At 37.1% G+C, this 24,944-nt stretch overlaps 1 protein-coding gene across 3 annotated transcripts in view; it reads left to right on the forward strand.

Moving 5' to 3' along the window:
• The window catches only part of NT5DC1 (5'-nucleotidase domain containing 1), a 240,582-nt gene that overhangs the window by 188,648 nt on the left and 26,990 nt on the right, over positions 1-24,944 (forward strand). For 2 of the 3 annotated variants that reach the window (XM_072643093.1, XM_072643095.1), the window contains 3 exons: positions 2,228-2,346; positions 5,714-5,872; positions 15,283-15,448. In XM_072643093.1, the coding sequence (XP_072499194.1) occupies positions 2,228-2,346; positions 5,714-5,872; positions 15,283-15,448 (444 nt within the window). The remainder of the gene's footprint in view (positions 1-2,227; positions 2,347-5,713; positions 5,873-15,282; positions 15,449-24,944) is intronic. The other variant, XM_072643094.1, reaches the window with a different exon arrangement.

Consider the following 24,944-nt stretch of genomic DNA (forward strand, 5'->3'; position numbering starts at 1 on the left):
AATGGGGAGAAAATTTGGAACCCAAAATTTTGTGAAAATGAATGTTAAAAGTTAAATTAATTAAAAAAAAAAGAAATGCAGGCTGGGAAAGAGCACTTTTAAGTGGGGGGAATGAGGGGATGACTTCTTGAGGCAGACAATCTGTGCCTCAAAAGAGAAGAATTACAATAGAAAGAAATAATGTATGGAGGCAGAGAGAGGCCAGGACAAGTTTGGGGAATAGCTGGTACCGTAGTGTATAAGGGAGAATACACTGAAATATAAGTAGAAACGAAGACTGAAATCAAACTGTGGAGGTCTTTAAATGTGGGGCTACAGTGATTTTTACCTATATATAACTGGTAACTATTTAATATCTTTGTACAAGGGAATAACATGGTCAGATCTGTACGTAGAAAAATTATTTTGTTAACTCTGTGAGGGATGGATTGGAGGGGGCGAAAACTGTAGAGAGGAAAAACATTTAATCAATCAACAAGCATTTAGCAAGTATCTGTATTCCAGACACTACTAGGCCTTGGAGATAGAGAGATCTCAAATATCTGTGTGTTTGTGTGTACTTTTATGTATTTATATATAAAAACAATCTATAAATATATAGCTATAAATGTACATCTTGTGCAACTTCATATATATGTTTGTATGTAGGTATATATACATGTGTATGTAAGAGAAACCAGGTAGTGCGTTTTTTTATATTTGCACATGTATATGTCCATCTATGTGCTTGTATAGAAAGGGGGGGGAAAAAGGTGTTTATAACACAATGAGTATATATATGGCATCTGTATAGAAGATAGATTGAGACAGGGAAAAGCTTGGCTCTGAAAAGTATCTTTTTTTAAATATATGCCCTTTGGTTTATATCACATTCTTTTCCTTCCCTGTCCCTTATCCTACATCTCAATGAGCCCTCCTTTATAACATCAATGAGCCCTCCTTTATAACAAGGATTTAAGAAGAAAAGGGAGAGGAAAAGTTCAATAAAACCAATAAACGTGTCATCTGGATCTGACTGTATAGACAGTATTTCACACATATAATCCTCTTTGTCTTCAGTGAAAGGACAGAAGTGCATTTTCTCAGTTCTCAGACCAGTTACAATGTTGTTCGTTTTATTGTCCTTTCCACTTATATATAGTATATAGATATAGATATAGTCAGTTGATAGATAGATATACATATATACTTATATTTGCTTATCTTTCCTGGTTCTGTTTATTTCACTCTGCATCAATTCATAGTCAGTCTTTCCATATTTCCCTGAACTCTTCGTATTCATCATTTCTTATGGCACAGTAATATTTTATTTTGGACTGCCAAGAGGTACAATGGATAGAGTACTAGGCCTAAAGTTAGCAATACTCTTCTTCCTGAGTTCAAATCCAGTCTCACACACTTACCAGCTGTGTGACTCTGGACAAGCCACTTAACCCTGTTTGCCTCAGTTCCTCATCTATAAAATGAGATGGAGAAGGAAATGGAAACCACTCCAGTATCTTCACCAAGCAAACTCCATATGGGGTCATAAAGGGCCAGACACAAGTGAAAAATGCCTAAGTGGCAACAAAAATATATTCCATTATATTATTTGTTTAGCCGTTTCCTAGTTAATGAGCATCTACTTTGTTTCTAGTTATTTACTACCACAAAAAGTAACTGCAGTGAATGTTGAATATTTTGGTGAATATCCTGAACTGTCTTTCTTAAATACCACTCCGAATTGAAGTCATTGCTCTTGTTTAGCTTTATTAAGTGTTCATTGTATAATTGGTTCATCCTGACCAAAAGTAACATTAGCCACTTCATTATAAAGGGAGTCTGCTTGGTGATATGGTAACATCACATTATGCTATTTAAACCTTTGCAATTTCCTAATCTGAATTAATAGTCATTTTTATGGATTTCCTTAAAATGAAAAGACAGAAACTTCCTGACTTACAGAATAGAGGTATGTATTGTGAGAGGCCTATGCAAAAAATACAATTCCAAAATCTCTTTTCAGATATCTAATTGTTGAATGTTAGAATGAAACTGCTGGCACCAATGAAATCAAAGATCAAGTCCCTCCCCACTTCCCATATTCTTCATCAATCTCTCATTTCAGTCATCCAACCTTCAAGTCCCTAGACACCCTCTATGGTCTCTTCTGAAGTAATTGTATGCCTCATTGGTAGAACCAGTTGTTTCCATGTACTTTATAAGGTTTTGTCATTTGTCATTTCAGAGAATGATGTGGAACAAGATGATCTACCCTCTCTAGACAAGCCTGGCTGGTATTCCCAAGGAAATTCTGACCATCTGTATGAACTTCTCAAGAAGATGACTGGCAAGGAACAGCCCAAGGTATCCTGTGATGGAAGTTAAGTCCCTGATAGCTAGTTGTAGGTTTCAACAAATAAATATAAATTGGATCCATAATTCTACAGTCAGTAACTTCAGTATCCACAAGTGGTTCATCTCAGAATCCCTATTTGTCCTCTTATGAAGGATCTGCAATATCACTGCTGACACTACTGTGCCCCTTCACACTTTAGGAGATAATCTGCATACCACAATGTCATCTCCTGGTGGCCTCCTTTATGGTGATGGACCTCTCTTCCCTTAGCTAAGCTGGTCCTCAGGTAACAGAACACCTACTCTGTGACAAACACTATACTTGCCCTTTGGGATATTAAAAAAAAAAAAAGCTCCCTCTAGGCCCTTAAAATCTATCCCATAGTCATTTCCTTGGCCTATACATGAAGCCTTTCCAAATTGATTCAGTCTACCAAAGCTTGTATGCCAATAGTAGACCCTTGAAGAATGAATCAACTCCATGAAATCCTGTACCCACATGAGGATATAAGAAAATGGCATCATTATAGCCTCCCCTTAAGCCTTTTAAAAGATATAAACAGGATTTTTGTTTACTGTACCTAGAAATAAGTCAACAAGGAATTTTAAGTCAAAACACTTGCTTACTTAATTGACTTAGGAAGGGCTAAATCTACCTTCTTATCAGGCTGAACCTGGACCATTTTCAGTTGGTGTATTGCCTCAGATGAAGCAGGGAGCAATGAAATATTCTAAGAAAGGAGGGAAAAGCCAATTCTAGTGGGCATTGGCAGGAAGGGACTGTAACAGTATGAATGTGAGACAGCAGCATTGTGGAAACATGGTTCTGTGCTAACGAAACTGAAATCTAAGTTTATGAACTTGAACTTGCTGGTTAAAACTTGTATGTGCCTAGGCAAATTAATCACATTTTTTTCTGGTGCTGAGTTTCCTCCTCTGTGAAATGAGAGGATTGAACTGATATCTAAGATGTCTTCCATCTTTAAGTTTTATCAGCTCATGTTAGCTACAAAAATAATGGAGTACGGTACATAGTAGCAAAGGGTTATACTAGCCTTGTTTTGGGTAAATATAAAGATGTAATTTTTAGGATAAGAATTCACTGTTCAGTAAGAAATTATTGGGAAAACTGAATAGCATTCTGACAGAAACTAGGTATAGACCAATGTCTTATACTCTTTACCAAAATATGGTCAAAATGGATACATGACTTAGATATAAAGGGTGTTATCGTATGTAAATTAGAAGAATATGGGACATATTATCTATCAGATTTATGAATAGAAGAATTTTTGAATAAATAAGAGCATTGTGAGACATAAAATGGATAATTTTGATGACAAAAAAACCAAGTTAGCCAATATTAAAAGGAAAGCAGAAAATTAGAGAAAAAAATTTAGACAGTTTCTCAGTTAAAGTTCTCATGTCTCAAATATTTTAGAGAATTTTGTTAAATTTGTAAAATATAATTCCCTAATTGGTAAGTGGTCAAAGGATATGAACAAATACTTTTTAGAGCAAGAAATCAAAGTTATATACAGTCATATAAAAATGTTCTAAATCATTATTGATTAGACAAATGTAAATTAAAACAACTTTGAGGTACTATTTCACATTTGTCATAATGGCTAAAATGATAGAAGGAGGAAATGACAAATGTTGGAGGGTATGTGTAAAACTGGAACACTAATATACTCTTAGTGGTACTGTGAACTGATCCAACCATTTTGGAAAGCAATCTGGAATTATGTCCAAAACGTTATAAAGCTGTGTATACTTATTGACCCAGCAATACCACTATTAGATCTGTTTCCCAAGGAGAACAGGGAAAAAAGGAAAAGAACCTATGTGTTGTATAAAATATTCATAAGTATTTGTGGTGGCAAAGAACTGGAAATTGAGGGGTGCCCATTCATTGGGGAATGACTGAATAAGTTGTGGTATATGATTGTGATGTAATACCTCGGTACTGTAAGAAATGATAAGCGGATTAATTTTAAGAAAACATGGGATGACTTACATGAAATGAAGAGTGAAACAAACAAAACCAAAAGAACATTGTATACAGTAACAGCAATATTATTCAAAGAGTAAATGTGAGTGACTAAACTATTCTTAGTTTTATGAATATTCAAATCAACTACAAAGACCAATGACGGAAGATGCTATCCACCCCAGAGAAACAACTGATATATGGAACTATGTATATATATATCTGTGTCACATGTTGACTGCTAGTGCAAGGTTGGGAAGGAAAGAGGAAAACAACTTGTAATTCAAATGTAAACATACACATAAACATAGATGAATAGGTAGATATAGATAGATAGCTATACACATTATATATGTGTGTGTATTTTTTTTTTAATAATAAAGGAACCATCATTCCATTTTCCTGACCACAATGAAAAATGTAGTGTCTTCCTGTTAGAGGAAAAGAGAAAAGAAATAATGGTTTCCTTTATAAATGTGTCACCCAAGTCAAAGAAAATGTTGCTAAGTATGTAGGAAATTTCTTGCAGTATATGAAAGAGACACTAATTGTGACAAGATTTCCTTAGCAAATTCTTTTAACTTATCACTTACTTGATGAGTCTGAAGTTTTAAAACTTGCTTCAGTGAAATTTTAAAAGGGACTTTTTTTTCCCCAAGGCTAGAACAATAAATGTACTGTAGGCTGTTTAATTTTTCTTTTTAAAAAATGGCTTTTTTGAGACTGCACAGTTGATGTTTCTTAGTAAAGGAATTTTTATTACCATCTTCTTTTCTACCTCAGAGTACTATGTTACATACAAGGCCTTCCAGTTGAAAAGTACCTAATAAGTCATCTATTGATTTGATAATGGTTACTGCTACCCAAAATGGAATGTGCCTTAGGAAATACTGAGTTCCCCATTCCCAGAGATCTTCAAGTAGTGGTTGATCATAAATTCAGGATGTTATATAGGGAATTCCTTTTTCAGGAGTCCAGGTTGAACTCAATAACCTCAGAAGTCCCGTAGGTCTCTGAAATTCAGTGATTTAAATCACATACAGATGCTATACTGTTTATATTCCTTTTGATATTACAATTCTATTGGAAAGGCAAAGCAGCGAAAGCACCCAGGGCCACAAGGTGAAAAGGTTGATGAATCAGTTGCCAAGTCAAAATATTTGTAGAACTACATATTATATTTCAAGGCATTTTTGGAAGAATTTTCTTTTGATTGTATGAAAGCATTCTCTCTCTCTCTTTCTCTCTCTCTCTCTCTCTCTCTCTCTCTCTCTCTCTCTCTCTCTCTCTCTCTTTCTTTCAGAGGGGGTATGGGAGTATGGATAGAAGAACTTGGCTTTCTCAAACATATAGCCCATTTTTAACTTGCTGTCTGACCCACAGGTTGTTTATTTTGGTGACAGCATGCATTCAGATATTTTCCCAGCCTGTCACTATAGTAACTGGGAGACAGTCCTCATCTTAGAAGAGCTCAGCGAGGATGAAGGCATGGCGCCTGAAAGGAACGAATCTGAACCTTTAGAGAAGAAAGGAAAATATGAGGTAAGGGTTCCCTACAGCTAACTTCATGAAAGAAAATCTTTTATATTTGAAATAACTTAGAGGCCACTTTTGCCAAGAATGAAAAAATCTTTTGGCAAGTGATCTCCATGCTAGATTGGTTCTCTAGAGCATATCTTAGTGATAATTTCAAAATAATACAATCATGACATAGTCCTGATTTTTTTCCTCAGTCACTGAATGCCACTTTTCTGTCTGTTCTGAGAAGCCACGTGCATACTGAGGGACACCAGTAAAGCCAAATTCTGAATCATTAGACTTGTACTATCTTCTTTCCTTCATAAGTTCATTCCCTGTTGTTTCATTCGTCAAATTTAACTAACTTGGATACCTCATTAAACTTACTAATAAGCCAAGGAACTTGTCCTGGGATAAAGAACTGTTGGAAAGTAAACTGTATCTTGCCTAAATGGGAGGATTAAGTCTGGGAAAAAGGTAGAAAAATTCAAAAGGAGATTTAGAAATTAAACATAAGTAGTGACAATAATTAATATAGGAAGAAAGTCCCTGCTAAAAGTGAGCCTCATTCAGGTCTGGATTTAAGAACTAGAATAGGGAAGAGTTTAAAGAAGTCTAGAATTCTTTGAGTTCCTTCAGGGTTATATAAAATAGAGATTTGTGTTTAGGTTGAAGAAGGGTCTAAGGTGGCTTTCTTGGTTTAATGAAGTTACAGATGGGTTTTTGCTGAGGGGAACTTACATGACAGAACCATAGATTTAGAGCTAGAAGAAACCTTAAGGACCATGGGGGCCAACTCCCTCATTTTATAGATGAGGAAACTGAGGTACTGAGAGATTAAATGACTTGTTTAGTCTTCCTGACTCATATCCAGTGCCCTATCCATTATTACACACCTAGAAGGGTCTAAGTCTAAGGATGGTACAAGATAGAATAAGGCAAGAAAAAAAAGGAGCAATGGAAAAAAATATCCCAATAATATTCAGACTGTATCTCCTTTATAGACTTATTTTCTTATTAGTGAAAATTGGTCCCAAACTCATGCTGTGAAAGGCTAACGTGGGCAAGAGATCATTTTATATTAAATAATAGTTTGGATAAGGGCCTGACTAGTGTGACTGTGGCTTGGAAGGGGAGGCAATTTCTATGCGCTGGATGGACATCTCCCCTGATGCTTCAGTGGTTGAGAAGAAAATAAAAGAATGGATTCCCTGAAATAGCCCTTCCCTGATCCCTGCTTTCAACTGAGGCATTGAAAAAAGTGTATCATTGGTGGCAGGGCTGACCTCAGAACAGCAATATGTGGAGCTAGAAGACCATAGAGGCCGGAGGGGCAGGTGGCATCAGAGGGACAGGGAGGTGTGTCTTCAAGCTTATTCAGTTAACAGCTTGGGTTCAGGCTCCTGCTTTAATGCACAATGATGATCTGTGTCCCTGGCATGGGAAGGAAGATGCATTTTCTTCAAAGACCTCAAACTCCAGAATATTTTTATAATGCTCTGCTCCAAAGCAACACCAACAAGATTGAATGCCTCCTTGTTTTATTTGTGTTTGTTTGTGATTGAAAGACTATTTGTTATTGATAGACCCACTGTTTGATGGCAAAGGTTTCATGTCAGCTTGGATACATATTTGCTTCTGTAGTCCCATTTGTTAACCTCTGGGAAATCCCTTGTCACATAAGTCAGAATTGCACAGTTGACCCTGAGATTTAGCATGATTGAACTCTCTTGTTTATTATTGTTATAGCTGTGTTTTGACAAATAGAAACTTAGAATCACAGCCTAAAAAAATTAGATTCTACTATGGTATTTTTTTCTGCTTTTAATCTCAGTATCAGTTCTGTTCCTCTGGGCAGTGTGCTTCCTACACCATGGCCAGGAGAAAACATCAAAGCCAGGAAATAAATACAGCAAGTCATAAAAGTTCATAATCTTTCCTGTACTGTGACTTCAAGAGGGAGGAAAAGAGGGAACAGAGAGGTAGATACAAACATTTTTAAATACCCTGGTAGAAGGAAAATACATTAAAATATTATTCCCATTAAAAGGACAAAGAGAAAGTATTGTTTTTGTGGTGGGAAGGCAGGATAGAATGAATAATCTTTGGTTATTGTTTAGAAAAATAGATTCTTTCTTTCCAACCAAATATATCAGTCAGCAGACCATACAGGATAAATGCAAACTGTTTTGTGAGTGGAAAGTGTGTGATCACACAAGTATTTCATCCCATGTTTCCAGTTTTTTCTTACCACAAGTAAAGCAATAACTTCTTAGTAAGTGGAATTTAAAAAAAAAATTAACCAAACCTTCTCAAGTTATCATTATAGACCATGAGTTAAGAGGAATCAAGAATTTTACTTTTTTGCATATGCAGGCAGTATTTGTAGTTTCTTTATTAGTCCATTGAAATGCAGTTATGACTTGCTTAAACTTGAATTGGAATTCAGAAAAATTGACAGGAATTTCCTTTCTGGGGAGACTCTTGGGTGGGCACACATTCAGCAGAGAATTTCCATGTCACTTTCATTTGCAGTGGTTTGAATGGGAGCTAAGAATTTTGGGTAAGAATAGTGAACATTTTGAATGGAGCTTAATAGATTTTGTTGTTGTTGTTCAGTAGTTTTTCAGTTATTTCCAACTCTTTATGATCCCATTTGGGGTTTTCTTGCAGCAATACTGGAGTGGCTTGCCATTTCCTTCTCCAGCTCATTTTACAGATGAGGAACCGAGGCAAACAGGGTTAAGTGGCTTGCCCAGGGTCAAACAGCTAGTCAGTATCTGAGGAAAAATTTGAACTCAAGAAAATGAGTTCCTGACTCTAGGCCCAACATTCTCTCCACTGTGTCAGCTAGCTGATTATAGGATTGTAAATTTAGAGTAAGAGGGACCCATTTAGTACATGAGGAAACAGTCCCAGAGACATTAAATGCATTTCCAACAGTCATGCAGATAGTAAATAGCTGAACTGGGATATGAGCCCTGGTCTTACTCCATAGCCAACTTTTCATTAGGTTGTCAAGTGGTTAGCTACTCTGCTGCACAGGGGAGGGAGAAGGGATGTTCACAATTAAATTACTGTAGTTACTTTTGCACATAAGCAAAAAATAGAAACCAAAAAGAGCAAGATTCAAATAATAATAACTTAAATTTATGTAACACTTTGTTTTACAAAACACATTCTTAACAGCAACCCTGCAAGGAAAGATAGTACAAGTATTCTCACCATTTAACAGCTACAGGTAGTGAGGCTGAGACTGACTCATGGTCTCACCCTGCTAATAAATGTTGGAGCCAGGATTATAACACAGGTCTCCTGTTACCCATCTCAGTACTCTTATACAAATATTTCTAAAAATAAAGTAATAGGTCACCTTGTCATTCTGACTATTATCTAGCCAAACTTAGCCCCATGATGTTCTATCTAGAACTATCAGACACATCCTTGGAGTGACAGAGCAGAATATTAGACATTGACCATGTCAGATTCTGAGCAAGTCACTTAACCCTGTTTGCCTCAATTTCCTCATCTGTAAAATGAGCTGGAAAAGGAAATTGCAAATCACTCCAGTATCCATATGATATCCAGTATCCCAAACAGAGTCACAAAAGAGTCAAACATGACTGAAATGGCTGGATAACAACAAATATCAGATTCTAATTCAATGGGTGTTTTTGTAGAACCCATAAGATACTATACTAAATCAAGGGGGCAAAAAGACAACATGCCATCTTTATGCCAAAGGGTACATTCTATTAGGGAAATGTATCAAACTGTCTATGTGACACACAGCTAGTAAGCGTCTGAAGTCACATTTGAACTCAGGAAAATGAGTTTTCTTGATTCCAGGCTCAGCACTCTATCCACTGTTCCACCTAGCTACATGGTAAAGGAATAGGTCAGAGGTGTGATGGGAAGGCCTAATGCAGGCCAGTAACCCCTTAATTAGTTTATGGGTTGTTGGAACAAAATGACTCATTATTCGTTCAGCAGTTAACAAAAGGAGGCCAACCATTAGCAAAGAAAGGATATTGCTTGGGTAGACTTCCTCGTCCACTTCATGGAAATGTGTGGGATCATCAGGGCAGGATGTGGTGACTCATGCCGTCTTGGGACATCTTCCAAGTAAGAAGGACCCTAACCAAGAAGCCACGTCAATAAGAGGCTGTGAAAAACCTGTGTCAAGGGAGGTCCAACTTGAGCCTAAGTCTTCTGGACTGTTTAGTTCCCTGGGACAGCTTTATCACTTTTCAAGAAAAAGGTAGCCTAAGTTACGTGGCCAGAGGAGAGTGAACCTTAGTATATAATGGACCTGTGACAGAAGGCAGCCACAGAAGGAAAGCAAATATAGTCTATACAAATTGAATAATAATATTTTGAAGGTGGAGGGAGGAGTAACAAGGTTGGAGTAATTAGGAAGGGCCTCCTGAAGAGCTGGCATCTGAACTGTGCTTTGGAGGAAGCCAAGGATTTTATAAGGAAATTGTGAGGAGGGAATGTATTCCAGGAATGGAGGTTAAAAGAAATGTCACATATGTAATGTCCAGTACAGCAAAGCAGACCAGTTTGACTGGAATGTAGCATGAATGAGGGGTAGTCATAATAAATAAGTCTGGAAACATAGACTGGGGCCAAATTCTGAATTAAAGAGTTGAAAAGCTTGAGGAAAAGAATTCTTAGTTAGGAAGGCTATTGCAGTAATCCAGATTAGGGTCAATGAGCCTAGACTAAAGGTGATTATGGTGTGAGTAGAGAGCAGGGGATAGATTAGAAAGATGGCATAAAAAATTAAAATGACAAGATCTGATAACTAATTTGACATGAAGATGGGGGGTGGGGAGTAGACATTAAAGAGAGTGAACAATCAAGGATGATTCCTAGGTCATGAACATGAGTGATGACAGCCAAGTTAGAAAAAGGGATGTATTGTGAAGGTGGGAGAGGTACAAGGAGTTCGTCATTTGTGTTTTGTCTCAAAATGAATAGAACATGGTCTATTCAGTAATTTGCCAAGTCAGCCATTATGGAAATTATACAAAACTCCCAAATAGCTGTTAAGTTGTAGAATATCACAGAATCATAGAAAGAGCCTTAGAAGTCATGTAGGTCTCACTGTGCAGATTAGGAACGTGAGACACACAGAGGGTAAGTAGTTAGTGGTAGAGGGAAGATCAAGAGCCAGATCTCCTGATTCCCAAGGGGTTGCTTTTGTGCATTCTTTGTACCTATCACTACACATGTAGCTATGAACCTTCTAACGCTGCAGTTAAGAGATGCGCTTCAGGCCCTCCACATTTAGGTAGAATTGGGACTAATTAATAAAATGAGTGTGTGTTTTGTCCTTCATTGCCGAAGAAGACCATGCCATCAGAGAAATAATGACATGACTGGCACTTGACTTTGTTTTGAGTGAGGGAGGGCTGTGCAAGGTCACCAGCCTCACTTCTCCTCCAGAGCCATCTGAATCCAGTGACCAGATATTCATCAGGATGACCGGAGATAACCCAGGATGAGACAATTGGGGTTAAGTGACTTGCCCAAGGTCACACAGCTGGTGAGTGTCAAGTGTCTGAGGTGAGATTTGAACTCAGGTCCTCCTGACTTCTGCACTGGTGCTCTATCCACTGCACCACCTAGCTAATAAAATGAGTAACAAATTGAGAAAAATCTCAAATTTCCTTTGGAACTCCCAATATTGGTGAAAAATTGACCAAAGGAAATGAGCAGATCATTTTGGAAAGAAAAAAAAGGACAGAAACATAAATTTAAAGTTCTTACAATTAGAAAACACAGAGAGAAAGAGATGCATATATCATTGTTACTAAGATGGTCAGTGATAGATTGCTGAGTGTATTTGCAGAAGAGTTTGTCAACCTAAGATTGATAACACTCACCATCAAAAACAAATTATCTTATTTCATTGCCTAAGCCATCTTTTCCTGTAACTACAAAGAAACAATATTTTCCTTTATTTTAGCTATTCAGTAAACATCAATCCCTGTTTACAATCAAGAAACAAAACCTTTTGAGATTCAGATTCCAGATATCATAGAGGTAGAACTGAAAACTTAGAGACTCTCTAGTCTAACCCTCTCATCTTATAAATTAGAAAACTGAGGCAGAGAGAACTTAAATGACTTGCCCAGAGTCACATAACTCAATAAAGTCTCTGAGGGAGGATATGAACTCAAATTTCCCTGACTCCAAGTTGTCTGTCCGCTATGATACCTAGTTGCCTCAACAATAGGATATTTGTTTGTGGAATCATTCTTGGCCTTGAGAATGAACATTTTGTTCACCTTTAATTTTTCTAGTGAGTAGTTGGGGAATAGGAAGGCACTATTCATCACATGAAAAGCTTGGAAAAAAAAATTCAGGACCTCCAAATGACAATCCTGGTATTACTACAGATTTATGAAGTGGCTCAGAATAAACTTCGTTGTTCTCTAATTTCAAGTTTTAAAGGAAATTCTAACAATATTAAGACTAGGTTAGAAAATATAGGCTAAATTGTTTCTTAATGAACACTTTACAGGTAGGTCCTGATTTAAGGAAACCCCTGTAAACAAATTAATAAAATAACTCAGGCTTCAAAAATATTAAGTTTTGCAAGAACATTCCTCCTCCTCTCCTTTCCCCTCCCATCCCCCCCAAACACACTCATTCTTCCTGTATAAAGCGAGGCACACCTGTATAACTTTTTGTTTGTTAGTGTTTTGGAGGCGTGATCCTTTGAGGCCATCCATTTTTCCTAGCTTCGGTTATAAACACAAGTTCCTTTCCTTTCTGTAGTTTACAGGGGCGATATTAAAGATCATCTGTGTTTCTTCATTAGGGACATCTCTCTGTTTTCACATAAAAGGAATTATTATCCTTTTGAGTTTGGGATTAAATGCATCATCTTAAGTTTTCCAGAAATTTTTCTATTAGATCTTCATCAATGAATCTGACAATAAGAATAAATTGTAAGAATCTATGAAATTAATTACTGTCCTGTACCGCCACATTTGGGGGAAAGGGGGATGGCAAAGAGGGTCAGAATGGATCATGAAGGGGGTAGGAGTGGGAGCATTTCTACTGTTTTTTACGTGTTCCATGAGAAAGTTCCTCACAAAATTTGAGAACATAGGTCAATTTTGTGACAGCAGCACATTTCTACAATTACCTTTCCACAAGATGTAGTTGACACTTTAAAATTAAAAAGGAGAATTTCATTAAATCTTCTTTAAATTTTCCCTGAAGCAAACAGACTTATGATGCTCCAGTAGCTTATGGAAAAAGTAAATCATTTTATGCTATAAAATGCCATGGGAAAAAAATGAGTATGGTCCACCTTTCTCCAATCCACCAATGAAATCCTTGCCTAACTATTTTTGCACACATGAGTAAGTATTATATTTCATTTGATTACATATTTGTCATATCATCCTTATGAGATTATAGGTTTACTAAAAAAGATGCAATGCCTTGATGTACATCTAAGTATTTCAGTGTACCTCCAGGTGTTATTGTAAAATCTTACTGGCTGACTCACATCAGGATTTAAATTGGTTTTTGTCAAAATTAATGCAAGACCTGAAATGAAAATAAAAGCAAAATTATGCTGCAAACAACCTCCATTTTTACATAGGTAAAGAAGAGAAAGATTTACATCTATCATCTATCTCCAAAAATTGCCATCATCCCATATGTACAAATTCTCGAATAATTTTAAAACAGGCAGGATAATATTAGTGACCTGGGCAGCAGAGTATTTGATAGCTTTGCTTGTAGCTATATACACATAAAGGCTGCTCAGTGCCAAGTGGATAAAGAGCTGGCGCTGGAGTCAGGAAGACCTGAGTTCAAATCTGGCCTCAGACACTTCCTAGCTTTGTGACCTTTACCTCAGTTTCCACATCTGTAAAATGATCTGGAAGAAGAAATGGCAAACCACTCCAACAGTATCTTTGCCAAGAAAACCCTAAATGGATTGAGAAGAGTGAGACAACTAGTAGACTAAACGCCAACATATACAGATAACAATGTTGCCCATAAGTCAATCCACAAGCACTTATTAAGCGCATCCTATGTTCCAGACATTGTGTTAGGCACCAGGGATACAGAGACCAAAAGAAAACAATTCTTGTCCTCTAGGAGCTAACATTTCATTATCAGAGACAACGTGTACACGTAAATGTATATTTGTTGTTTAGTCAGTCTTATCTGAGTCTTTGTGACCCCATTTGGAGTTTTCTTAGCAAAAATGGTGCAATGGTTTGCCATTTCCTTCACCTGCTTATTTTACAAATGAAGAAGATGAGGTAAAGAGGGTCAAGTGACTTGTCCAGGGTCAAAAAGCTATTAAGTTGCATTTGAACTTGGATTCTCCTGACTTCAGGATTGGTGCTCTCTCTACTGCTCCACTTAAGCTGCCCATGAATGCGTATATATAAAACAAACATGATAATGAGAGGTTGGATTGAGAACATTAGTACCACAGTGGATCAGGAAAGCCCTTTCATAGAATGCGATTGCTTTAGTGTGCTTTGAGGGATACTAAAGATTCTAAGAGGCAGAAGTGAGACAGGAAGGCATTACAAATTTGGGGGAAACAGCCTATGCAAAGGTTTGAAGATGGGAGATGAAGAGGATAGGTGAGAAGAAGGCTATTTCACCCAAACCATATTGTATGTAAAGAAAAACAATTTATGATAAACCTAGCAAGGTAGGTTAGAGCCAGGTTGTTGAAAATGTTGCCTTCAAATTTTACTACATGTAGCTGTGAGATTCCATAATGTCTTCAAATGTCTCTAGGGAAATTAAGCCATTTCTTTTTTAGTGGATTCTCAGGTAAAAGATATCTAAAAAGAAAATTTCACCCTTCTTTATGAAGTTACTTCCAAATAAGCGTATAACAAAAAAAATCTTTATGATATTAAGATGCACAAAAAATCATGTGATCTCATGTCAGCAGAAGCACTCATCCCATCCACCCAAAAATCGCAGATGGATTTCATTTGGTGGTCGAATAAGAGAAATGGAGAATGTAGAATAAATATGGAAAGCACAAAGGTTCATAAATCTAAAAACACTTCTGGAGCTTTGCATTACTCAGAAAATAAATTTGCTTTAGAAATGCATTGTATAGATATTCTTTACCATGTTTCTACCTCTTTATTTTTTTCCTTTGTTTACCACTTCTCTGGAAACACCTTAGGATTCCTGTTTGCCACTTTGGAGAGACTTCGTTCTAGAGAAAGTCTAATGATAGACTAAAGTGCATTACTGCTCCAAATAAAACACAAAGTCTAGTGAAGCATTAGTAATTGGTATTACTACGTTTTTTTATGTTGATACTGTTTTCCTCAAGGGAAAAAAATGTAACCCATTACATGATCTTGATTTGATATATCTGATTTATCTGTGTTTTTTTTTTTTTCCTCTTCTCTCAGGGGCAGCAAAAAAAGCCTTTAAATTCATCTTCTAAAGAATGGGGCTCTTTCTTTGTTGATGGCAATCTGGGACTGGAAAACACTGAGGGTTCAGTATTCACGTGGTTTTGTAAGCGAATTCATAATTATAGCAGTATTGTTATCCCAAGTCTGGAAGATATAGCAGGTAAGGAAAATTAAGAGTGAATAACTGTATGACATTTATCTTTCCTACCTATATTAATTTGTCATCTTGTAAGAAGGGAAATAATCTACCTCATAATATGATTTAATTTGTATGAATATTTAGGGGGAAAACCTAGATCATCATTTTAATCAAAATGGATGGAAATACTAGATTCAAATCCATTTCTGTGGCATGGAGGTGACAGTGGTTTCTCAGGAGGCTGTACTGATAGAGCACAGACACAAGTCTTGCTGATCCAAAAAGGATTTGAGTATAGACCTGGCAGTAGACTTATCTGAAGACCAGATAAGCCATATTTGGGAAGGTTCCCCACAAAAGATTAACCAAAAGCTGATGAAATTTTTTGGCCATGGAGATTACATTAACCTAGTAACAAAATTGCCAAAGGCTTGTGATTCAAGTCAATGGAGGGATTTCTAAATCAATGCAATTACACATCTCTTAAAATATGGAAATCATCCTTGGTCAATACACTGAGTGCTAGAAGGTCAGATTATCTAAAAATGAGTGGCATCATGAATACTGAGCAACTCAATTCTTAATATGTTTCCTATAAATTCATTCCAGTACCTCGCATAGAACCTCGAACATAATTAGGCTCAATAAATGCTTGTTAAATTGTATTATAAAGAGAAGTTTAATCTGCATGCTGCAAACTAACATTGTTCTTCCTCCCATACTTGCATTTACTTGTTTTTATTCTCTGTATGTCTATATATGTAGTTATCATCAAGAATGAAACAATTCTATGTCTTTGTTGCCCCAGTGCAAACATTTCATTCTTAGTAACCCCAGTACAGGGGTGTGCTGGCAGCTCATGATGACTCTCAAGTTAAATTTTCCATGTGAGCATTAACAGCTCACATGTTACAAATCATGTTTTGAGCCATTGTCTTCTGATTGTCTAGACTCAAAATGATGAAGAAAATATTAATAATGCAGATTAAACTTTAGAGTATATCATGCATTCATTTTTCCCCCAGAATGCCAATTATTAAGCATTTACCAGCAGACCCTGCTATCGTACCTAACACATAATTGGCAATAGATGATTAATAAATGTTTTCAATTGTGTGCCATATTACCCTTTGTTATTTTTTATAAAGTAAAGGAATAGCATTTTGCAAACTATGAAGGTGTAATGGGAGTTAAAGATCTTCCCCACCCATTAATAGGCCTCAGATGGAGCCCATTAAGGGAAACTTGATTAGAGGGTGCTTGTTTTGCAGGAAGGCCCACACCTTTTGTTAGTTTCTGATGAGGCACTGGGTCTCCAGGGTGGTGATGACCTCTGACTCTGAAAAGTCTATGTATACTCTAAGGTGAGGTTTTGCTTTGAGGCTTACTCTTTGGAAGAAGGTTCATGTGCCAGATGAGACTCTGGATAGCTGTTAAGGAGACCCCCAGCTTTGAAAACCCAAATGTTGGTGCTTCTCTCTCGTAACAATGTATGTATGTAATGGTCAGAGAGTTGGATCTGTCTGTTGATCTGATGTATGTATTGCTTATGGTCAGGCAGAAGCCCTGTCTCTTGGTCATATATTTCTCTGCTTGTATTGTCTCTGTTGGTATATGTGATTAAAGAAGATTATTGACCCCTCAAAAGTTGCTTTCCTTTTAGAAAAGCAGATCTAAGAACCTATGTTAATTAGAAGGCCATCCTGGGTGTGAGAATGAGTGAAGGAATAAGGCTGATTTTCTTCCTGCTTTTTTTCAGGAGAGTCTCAAAATATTCTACTATCTTTTGTTGTTCAATCATTCAGTCATATTGGACTCTTCATGACCTCATGAACCATAGTATCTATGTGGTTTTCTTGATAAAGATATCATGGTTTGACATTTTTTTTCTGTAATAGCTTATAGCAAACTGAGGCTAAGTGACTTGCCCAGGGTCACACAGCTAGTAAGTGTCTGAGGCCACATTTGAACTCATTTCTTCCTGACCCCCAGGCCTGGCACTCTATCTATGGAGCCCTCTAGCTGAGACTTCTAAACATCTCATGATGAACCAACAAACCTATCTCTTTCTCCAACTGAAACAATGCATTTTTTTCTTTCATTTCTAGCCCTGTTCATGCATCAACATTTCTCTTTCTTTTTGAGTAAAAATGATGTGCTTCTCTTCCACTGACACAAGGATAACATACAAAGTCCTCAGCCTGGAATTTAAAGCTCTCTCTAATTTGATTCCCACCTACCTTTCCAGCTTTACTGAGCAAGACTTCCCTTCACAAACTCTGTCTTCCAGCCAAAATGGTCTGCTGGCTTTTCCCCAGACACACTTCAGCTTCCATCCCAAGTAAAGCTTTCCCATTTGCAGAAAATTCACTTGCTCTCAATGTGTACTCAGCACCAGTGCCACTTCCCATTTCCTACCCCTCTTCAATGACTTGTTAATACTCTGTTCCTCCTCAGATTATCTTAGATTTACTTATCTGTCTGCCTGTTGGTTTCACACCACCATCAATAACATCAACAATGGCAGAATTTAAGCTCCCTGAGACTAGGACCTATTTCCTTACTACTGCCTTGTGTTGAATGAAGGGCTGTGAATAGGAACCTGATTTGTGATTTCACTGGTGCTTAGAACTCCCAATGAAAAACCTCCCTCTCCCAGTGCAGATCTGCATCTTACCTGCAACTTATACGCCTAGAGAGGTGCCTAAGTGAACCAATTGGCTCATTGACTTGTCTGGGAGCATAGCCAGTGTGTCTCAGAGGGGAGACTTGAACCTTGGGCTTTCAGACTGGTTCTGTCTTCAGGGCTGCTTATTTTCCTTAAACATCAACAGTATCTAATAAATGTTTGTCAAATGAAACTTAATTGTTTGGTAAAACCTTTAGCTTTCTGTTCTTTGATAGGTGTATATTGCTTTTCACGAAGAACAGACAGTCTTAATGATTTTATTCTTGTTGATAGCCTCTGACATATTCAGATGTCCAACCCATTAAAAGTCTGGATAAGTTTATTTTAATGATACATTATTACATCATTACAGACTGAATTTTTAGCTCATCTTTAAAAAGAAAAAGGATCACAAGTCTTGCACAATGTTTACAGAAAATAATTACAATGAAAAAAGTACATGATGACCCAGAAAGACTGGACACTCAGGGATAGTAATTATATAAATATATAAATAATGTAGTATTGTAAATGTAAATTAACTTGCAAAATAATCTCCATCTTTGGATTTGGGCTGCTGAGTACAGATGGAGAAAATTATGCCATTATTGATGTTTACCCGCTCTGAACTGATGATCCATAATCTTGGTTAGGCCCTTACTGAAGTCTTGCAGGCCTACTTTAATCTTGCTTGCTTCTTGTCTTATTCTGCAAAACGTGTTCAGAATCTTTTCTTCTCCCAGAGCCCTCACTTCCTCCACCCATTGACTAGCCAGTGCTTTGTATCCCATTTCACTGAGAAGACTGAGGCCATCCCCCAGAAGAAGCCAACTCTCCTTTCCTCTCTGTAGAAAGTTCTCAATACCATCAGCTACTCTCTCCTTTTTTGTTCTAGTCTACTTCTCACCATACTTGCTTTCGTAGTTACTGTGCCTTCAGCCCCATACACTTCTTTCAGGGCTTTTGTCTAGTAAGTAACGCCTCTTAAGAGGTAGCATAATACTGTGGACAGAGCACTGAACTTATTAATCACAGGACCTGAGTTCAAATCCTAGTTTTACCAAATACTAGGTATGTGATCTTGGGCAATTAGTCAACAAATCAACAAGCATTGATTAAGGACCCACTGTGGGGCAGTTAGGTGACACAGTGGCTGAAGCGCTGGGTCTAAAGTCTAGAAGACTCATCTTGCTGAGTTCAGATCCAAGTCACAACGCTGTTCTCCTTGGTTTCTTCATCTGTAAAATGAGCAAGAGAAGGAGGTGGCAGACCACTCCAGTATCTTTGCCAAGAAAACCCCAAATGGGATTACGAAGAGACAGACATAACTGAAATGACCTAATAACCATAAAATGTGCCAAACTGTCCAGTAGCTGATGGGGATACAGATACAATAAATAAAACTATTTCTACTGCCAAGGAACTAAAATTGCACAAGGAAGTGAAGGATATTGCTAATTATGTACAGAATAAACATAAAGAAGATAAATGCAGAGTAGTTAAGTAGAAGTCCACTGGAGAGGGAGAGCAGTAGGGAGGGTCAGGAAAGGCTTCACAAAGGTGTTCCTTGAAGGAAGAGAAGGATTCTTCAGATGGAGGATGGGTGAGAATATTTTATACATGAGGGACAACCAGCACAAAAGATATAGAGATGGGAGAGGAACTGGGAGATCAGTTTTGCTGGATCAGAGAGAGCAAGAGAGAGTAATGTCCAAGGACTTTGGAAATATAGGATGGGATCAGGTTGTGATAGTGTAAATAGTGTTTATAATTGACTCTAGAGGCAATAGGAAGTATACAGAATTTACTGAGTGACATGTTCAGACATGTACTTAAGGAAAATCATTTTTTTAATATTTTAATTTTTCCCCAGTTACATATAAAGACAGTTTTCAACATTCAGAAAATCATTTTTTACTAGTGTAAGTTTCTATGAAACAAGTGAAGATGAATCCTTGTAGACTACAAACTGACTTAGAAAACCACAATTAACTTTATGTTAGAATACAATTTAATTTATTTTGTTAAACATTTCCCAATTACATTTTATTCTAGTTACCACTACACTCTGAGGCTACATGCCACCAGTTTGATTCCTCTAGTGGAGAGATTGGGAGATGCTTAAAGCAGGTCAACCAGTTACTAAGCTATTACAATAATATAGGTGGCACGTGATTTGAGGACCTGAACTAAAGGTGGTAGACAGAACAGTGGTTGAATGCAAGAAATATAGAGGTGGAAATGGCAAGACTTGGCAACTGATTATATATGTGGGGTGAACAAAAGTGAGAAAGCAAGGATAACTCCAAGATTATGAACCTAGGAGAAGAATGGTTGGTGCCTTTGACAGAAATATAAAAGTTTAGTCTTTTATCCATAGATGAACATTTTTGTTGTTGTTCAGTCATTTCAGTCATGCCCATTCATGTTCACAGCCCCCTTTTGGGATTTCCTTGGCAAAGATACTGGGGTGGTTTGCCATTTCCTTCTCCAGCTCATTTTACAGATGAGGAAACTGAGGCAAACAGGGTTAAGTGGTTTGCCCAGGATCACACAGCTAGTGTCTGAGACTGGATTTGAACTCAGGAAGATGGGTCTGCTAGATTCCAGACCCAGCACTCTATCTACTGTGCCATCTAGCTGCCAATATAGCTGTCAATAATAGGGGCTAACATACTGAACAGTTTTCTAGGGCTTTTTGCTATTATAACAGAAAACCCCATTTCAGATGTCAAGAAACAGATTACCATCCATTCGACTTTTGATGTATCCTATTTCTCAATCCCAAAAATGACCTCTCCATTTCAAGTTCTTTCAACATAAGGCAAAGAAGCCAAAGTTCAGTTCTGAGAACCATACTTTAACTTGTTCTGTAATTACAAGGTTGAAATGCTACAGGCAAATCTAATGATGGAACTAGATTATTGTGCCCACCCAATCTATTTAATCATTCAATCAGTCTCATTCAGTCGATTGATTTGTTTTTTCTTTTGTATTTATATTTGTATTTTGTATGAGTGTTTAGCACATAGTAAGTGCTTAATGAATGTTTATTGATTGACAAGAATTGATTAAGTGCCTACTATGTGCCAAAGACAAAATAAATAGTCCTTGCTCAGGAATTTAGCATTGCACTGAAACAATTCTTTCCAAGGTTATTTAGTAACAGCTTTACTGCTGAATCCGATGACCTTTGTTCTAACCTCTTCCTTGAATTTTATGCAGCACTTCATACTGCTGAAAATTTCCTTCTTCTAGACTTCCTCTTCTTTTGGCTTCTTTGACACCACACTCATGGCTGAGTCTTCTTCCTCCGACTGCTCCTTCTATGTGTTAGCTGGCTACTTGTCCTATTGTCCCCCAAGTTCTGTCATTGGTTCTTTCTTCTCCTTTTTTTATACTTTTTTCCTTGGTAATCTCATCTATTCCTGTGGCTTCAGTTTTTACCTCTATAAAGATGACTCCAAAAGTACAATCTAATTCCAACTACTTTCTAGAGCAGGCCTGCACAAGCTGAGGCATGCCAAAGGATCCTGTAATCCTCTAGTTCCCAACTTCATCTATATTACCTAGACTATTGTAATAACCTACTTCTTCCTGCTTCCAATCTTTCCCTTCTCTAGTACATCTCTCACACTGCCTAATCTTTCTGATACAATACTCTGGTGTCACTATTATGTACTCAAAGACCTTCAATGGCTCCCTATTGCCTATTGAGTAAAATATAAAATATATATTGTGGCATTTAATGCCCTCCATAGTAAAACTTCAGTCTATATGAATAATATTATCAAAATAGGAAGAACTGATATTTACAAAATCTAACTTAGAAAGTTGTTGAAATCACATTGTAAACTAAAAAGGGCTATGCCAAAATATGTAGAGGGGCAGCGAAGTGGCACAGTGGATAGAGCACCAGGCCTGAAATCAGAAGGATCCAAGTACCAATGTGACCTCAGACACTTACAAGCTGTGTGACCCTGGGCAAGTCACCTAACCCTGTATGCCTCAGTTTCCTCATCTGTAAAATGAGCTGGAGAAGAAAATAGAAAAACCTCTCCAGTATCTTTGCAAAGAAAACCCTCAATAGGGTCATGAACATGAATGGACGTGACTGAAATGACTGAACAAAAACAAAAATGTTCATCTGTGGGTAAAAGGCAAAACTTTCACCAAGAATTGGACACAACTGAAAACCAACTAAAAAACAACAATAAATTGATGCCTTTGATTTTTAGTTATTTGTTTTTAAATAAGTAGAATGATAGATTATATAAACAGGCAGTATGTATGTATGAACAAGAACTACAGATGTGCAGTTCTTTAACTGGGAGTTTTGAATATTTTCTGTGCTTGGCAGTCACCCAGAATATTGGAAATGTAGCCTATAGCTGCTCATCTGTCTTGTTAACACCTGGTAGTCTAGTTCTTCTTTGAGAACTCTTCTTTATTTAGCATAGGCCTAATACTGTTCCCACAGATTTACCATTCATGGGGATCTCTAGAACATATCTCCTCCCAACAGAAAGGTCTCTTGTATTCTGAAAGCAACTCAGTCTAAGTATCATTAATTATAATTAGGGCACAGTGCCTTATGTTGGCATGTGGTCCCTTGTGGCAAAGCAGACTGCCTACTAACAGCGCTTTCTCTATGCCAGTCCATGCCGTCATTTTTGGCAGATGGTGATCTTTCCCCACTCTCACCCCCAGCAGCTGTGTATTCCTTTTTTTTCTTGAGGATTACAAGAAGTCCCTGCTATGGGCTTTCCCTTACTGGCTCCACATAGATTGAACTTCCCTCATTACTGCCAGAAATTTTTGCTGGGCATCCTTTATGTACCCATAGTGCACCAGCCAAATGCTACCAACCTTTCGATGCTCTGTGCTATTTTTAATGAAAGAGCAAATATCCAGGAAAGTTTTCCAGCAGCTACTTTGGTGGAGAAAGTGATATAATACTTTTCCCTTCTGGATAAAGTTTTTAGCCCAAAGAAAGAAATTAAAATGCTTTAGGGTGAATGATGCTTGTACATTCCTTCTGGACAAAAGTGCCTTCTGTTCCAGGTTCTTTAGCACCAATTGAAACCAAGGAGTGAGTTAGTCTCCTATGTTACTACTGCCATCAAAAGTGAATATAACTGTATTCCAGCAAAGCATTTGCTGATGTGGACCTCTTACTGATATTTTTTAAGAAAGCAGTTGACATTAAAAATAATGTTAGTATAGAACTGGCAAGCATTTAGATGGGTAGGCACGGTAACCAAAATATGTCCTTTCATATGTACATTGTTTTCCACAAACACATATTAAATACCTGCTGTGTATAATGTACTGTGCTTAGAGAAATACCTGTCTGTCCCAAGTAGCTTACAACCTAGGTGGGAATGAAGAAGGTAGATGGAAACATATGTTAAGATTTAGAATATGATAAATATATGGGGAATATAAAGTGCATTGAGAATAAATAAAGGACAGTCATCTTGAAGAAGTCAGGAAAGTATTGCCCAACTACAATACTGTTTTTATGTTTCTTTTATGTTATTGATGGGTATACAAAATAAAGTTTTATATTACTGATGGATATAAAAAACCAAAATTTTATTTCATAAAACAAAACAATTTGTCAAAGCTTTTTTAAGCCTCATAATCTAGAATACCCTGTATGAAACCTGCTAAGGATTATGGGTATCCACTTACTATAAAAAATTAAAAATAAATAGTAAAAAGTTATCTGAATATTATAAAATGAATAAGCAGCAATTAAAAATGATAAGATAATAGCAGAGACCAAAAGATTTGTCCTAATGACTGCCATTAGGTCTAAAATATCTGTGTCCTACTGGTTTCTGTCAATAATTTGATGAAATGTAATTTCATAGTTCTCACTACTTCCTTCACCAAAACAGAATACAACCCCTATGTAACTTCATAAATGGTTTTCAAAAACCATTGTGTCCAAATATTCATCCTGTGGCCATCCTGACGATGACACTCAATGAAGTTAGTCAAGCTTGGACATCATCCGTACTTCATGCTCAAAGTGTATTATGACAGAGCCTACCTCTCTCTGAGATTAGCTTTAATAGCCCAGTCTCTTAAAGAGCCATATCATTAAGAGGCTTCAGAGTAGGACTTGGTGAAAAGATTCTGCCAAACTGAAAAACAAAATCTTATGTAAGCTTTAAAATATTATATTTAAGCATGAGCATAAAGTGAAAAGGCAACATTTTAAAACTCTACTAGGTTAGCAAATATATGTCATGCTGGAAAGAATGTGAAATATTTAGAACACTAATTTCAGCAATGCAGAGAAAAAGAAATAAAGACATCAGAAATCAATGTTAGACATAGCTATATGCCTTTAGGTGACCAGGAAGCCATGTCAGGGAAGCTAGGGCCAATTAGATCTCAGGGTCATTTTGTCTCCTTTTAGGAAAAATTAATCCATGTCACCAGATAATAAAAGAGGTACGCCTAATCCATGTTGTGGGGAAATGCTGGTAGACATTAGTCCTGTCAAACATATTACAATTCTCCCAGAAATAAGCTCCCCCTCATCCTCAAAGCAGAAAGATAGGATAAGGTCATGGGCTCTACTCATGTACCAGACCTCCATCATATTAACATGATAGGGTTTCAATGCCTCTTGCCATTTTGGTCACCTTCCTCCAAACGTACTTCAGTTTGTCAGTGTCTGTTCTAAAATATAGTACCCAGCACTTGTCAGAGGACAATTACCTCAGAACCATCAGTTGCTTCTTTCACTCTAGACATTATGCTTCAGGTAATCAAACCATTTATACAATAACAACATCACTGTGAAACAGTTAGAACGATGACTGAAGTAAT

The sequence above is a fragment of the Notamacropus eugenii genome, chromosome 2 (genome assembly GCF_028372415.1).
Source record: "Notamacropus eugenii isolate mMacEug1 chromosome 2, mMacEug1.pri_v2, whole genome shotgun sequence".
NCBI classification, from domain to species: domain Eukaryota; kingdom Metazoa; phylum Chordata; class Mammalia; order Diprotodontia; family Macropodidae; genus Notamacropus; species Notamacropus eugenii.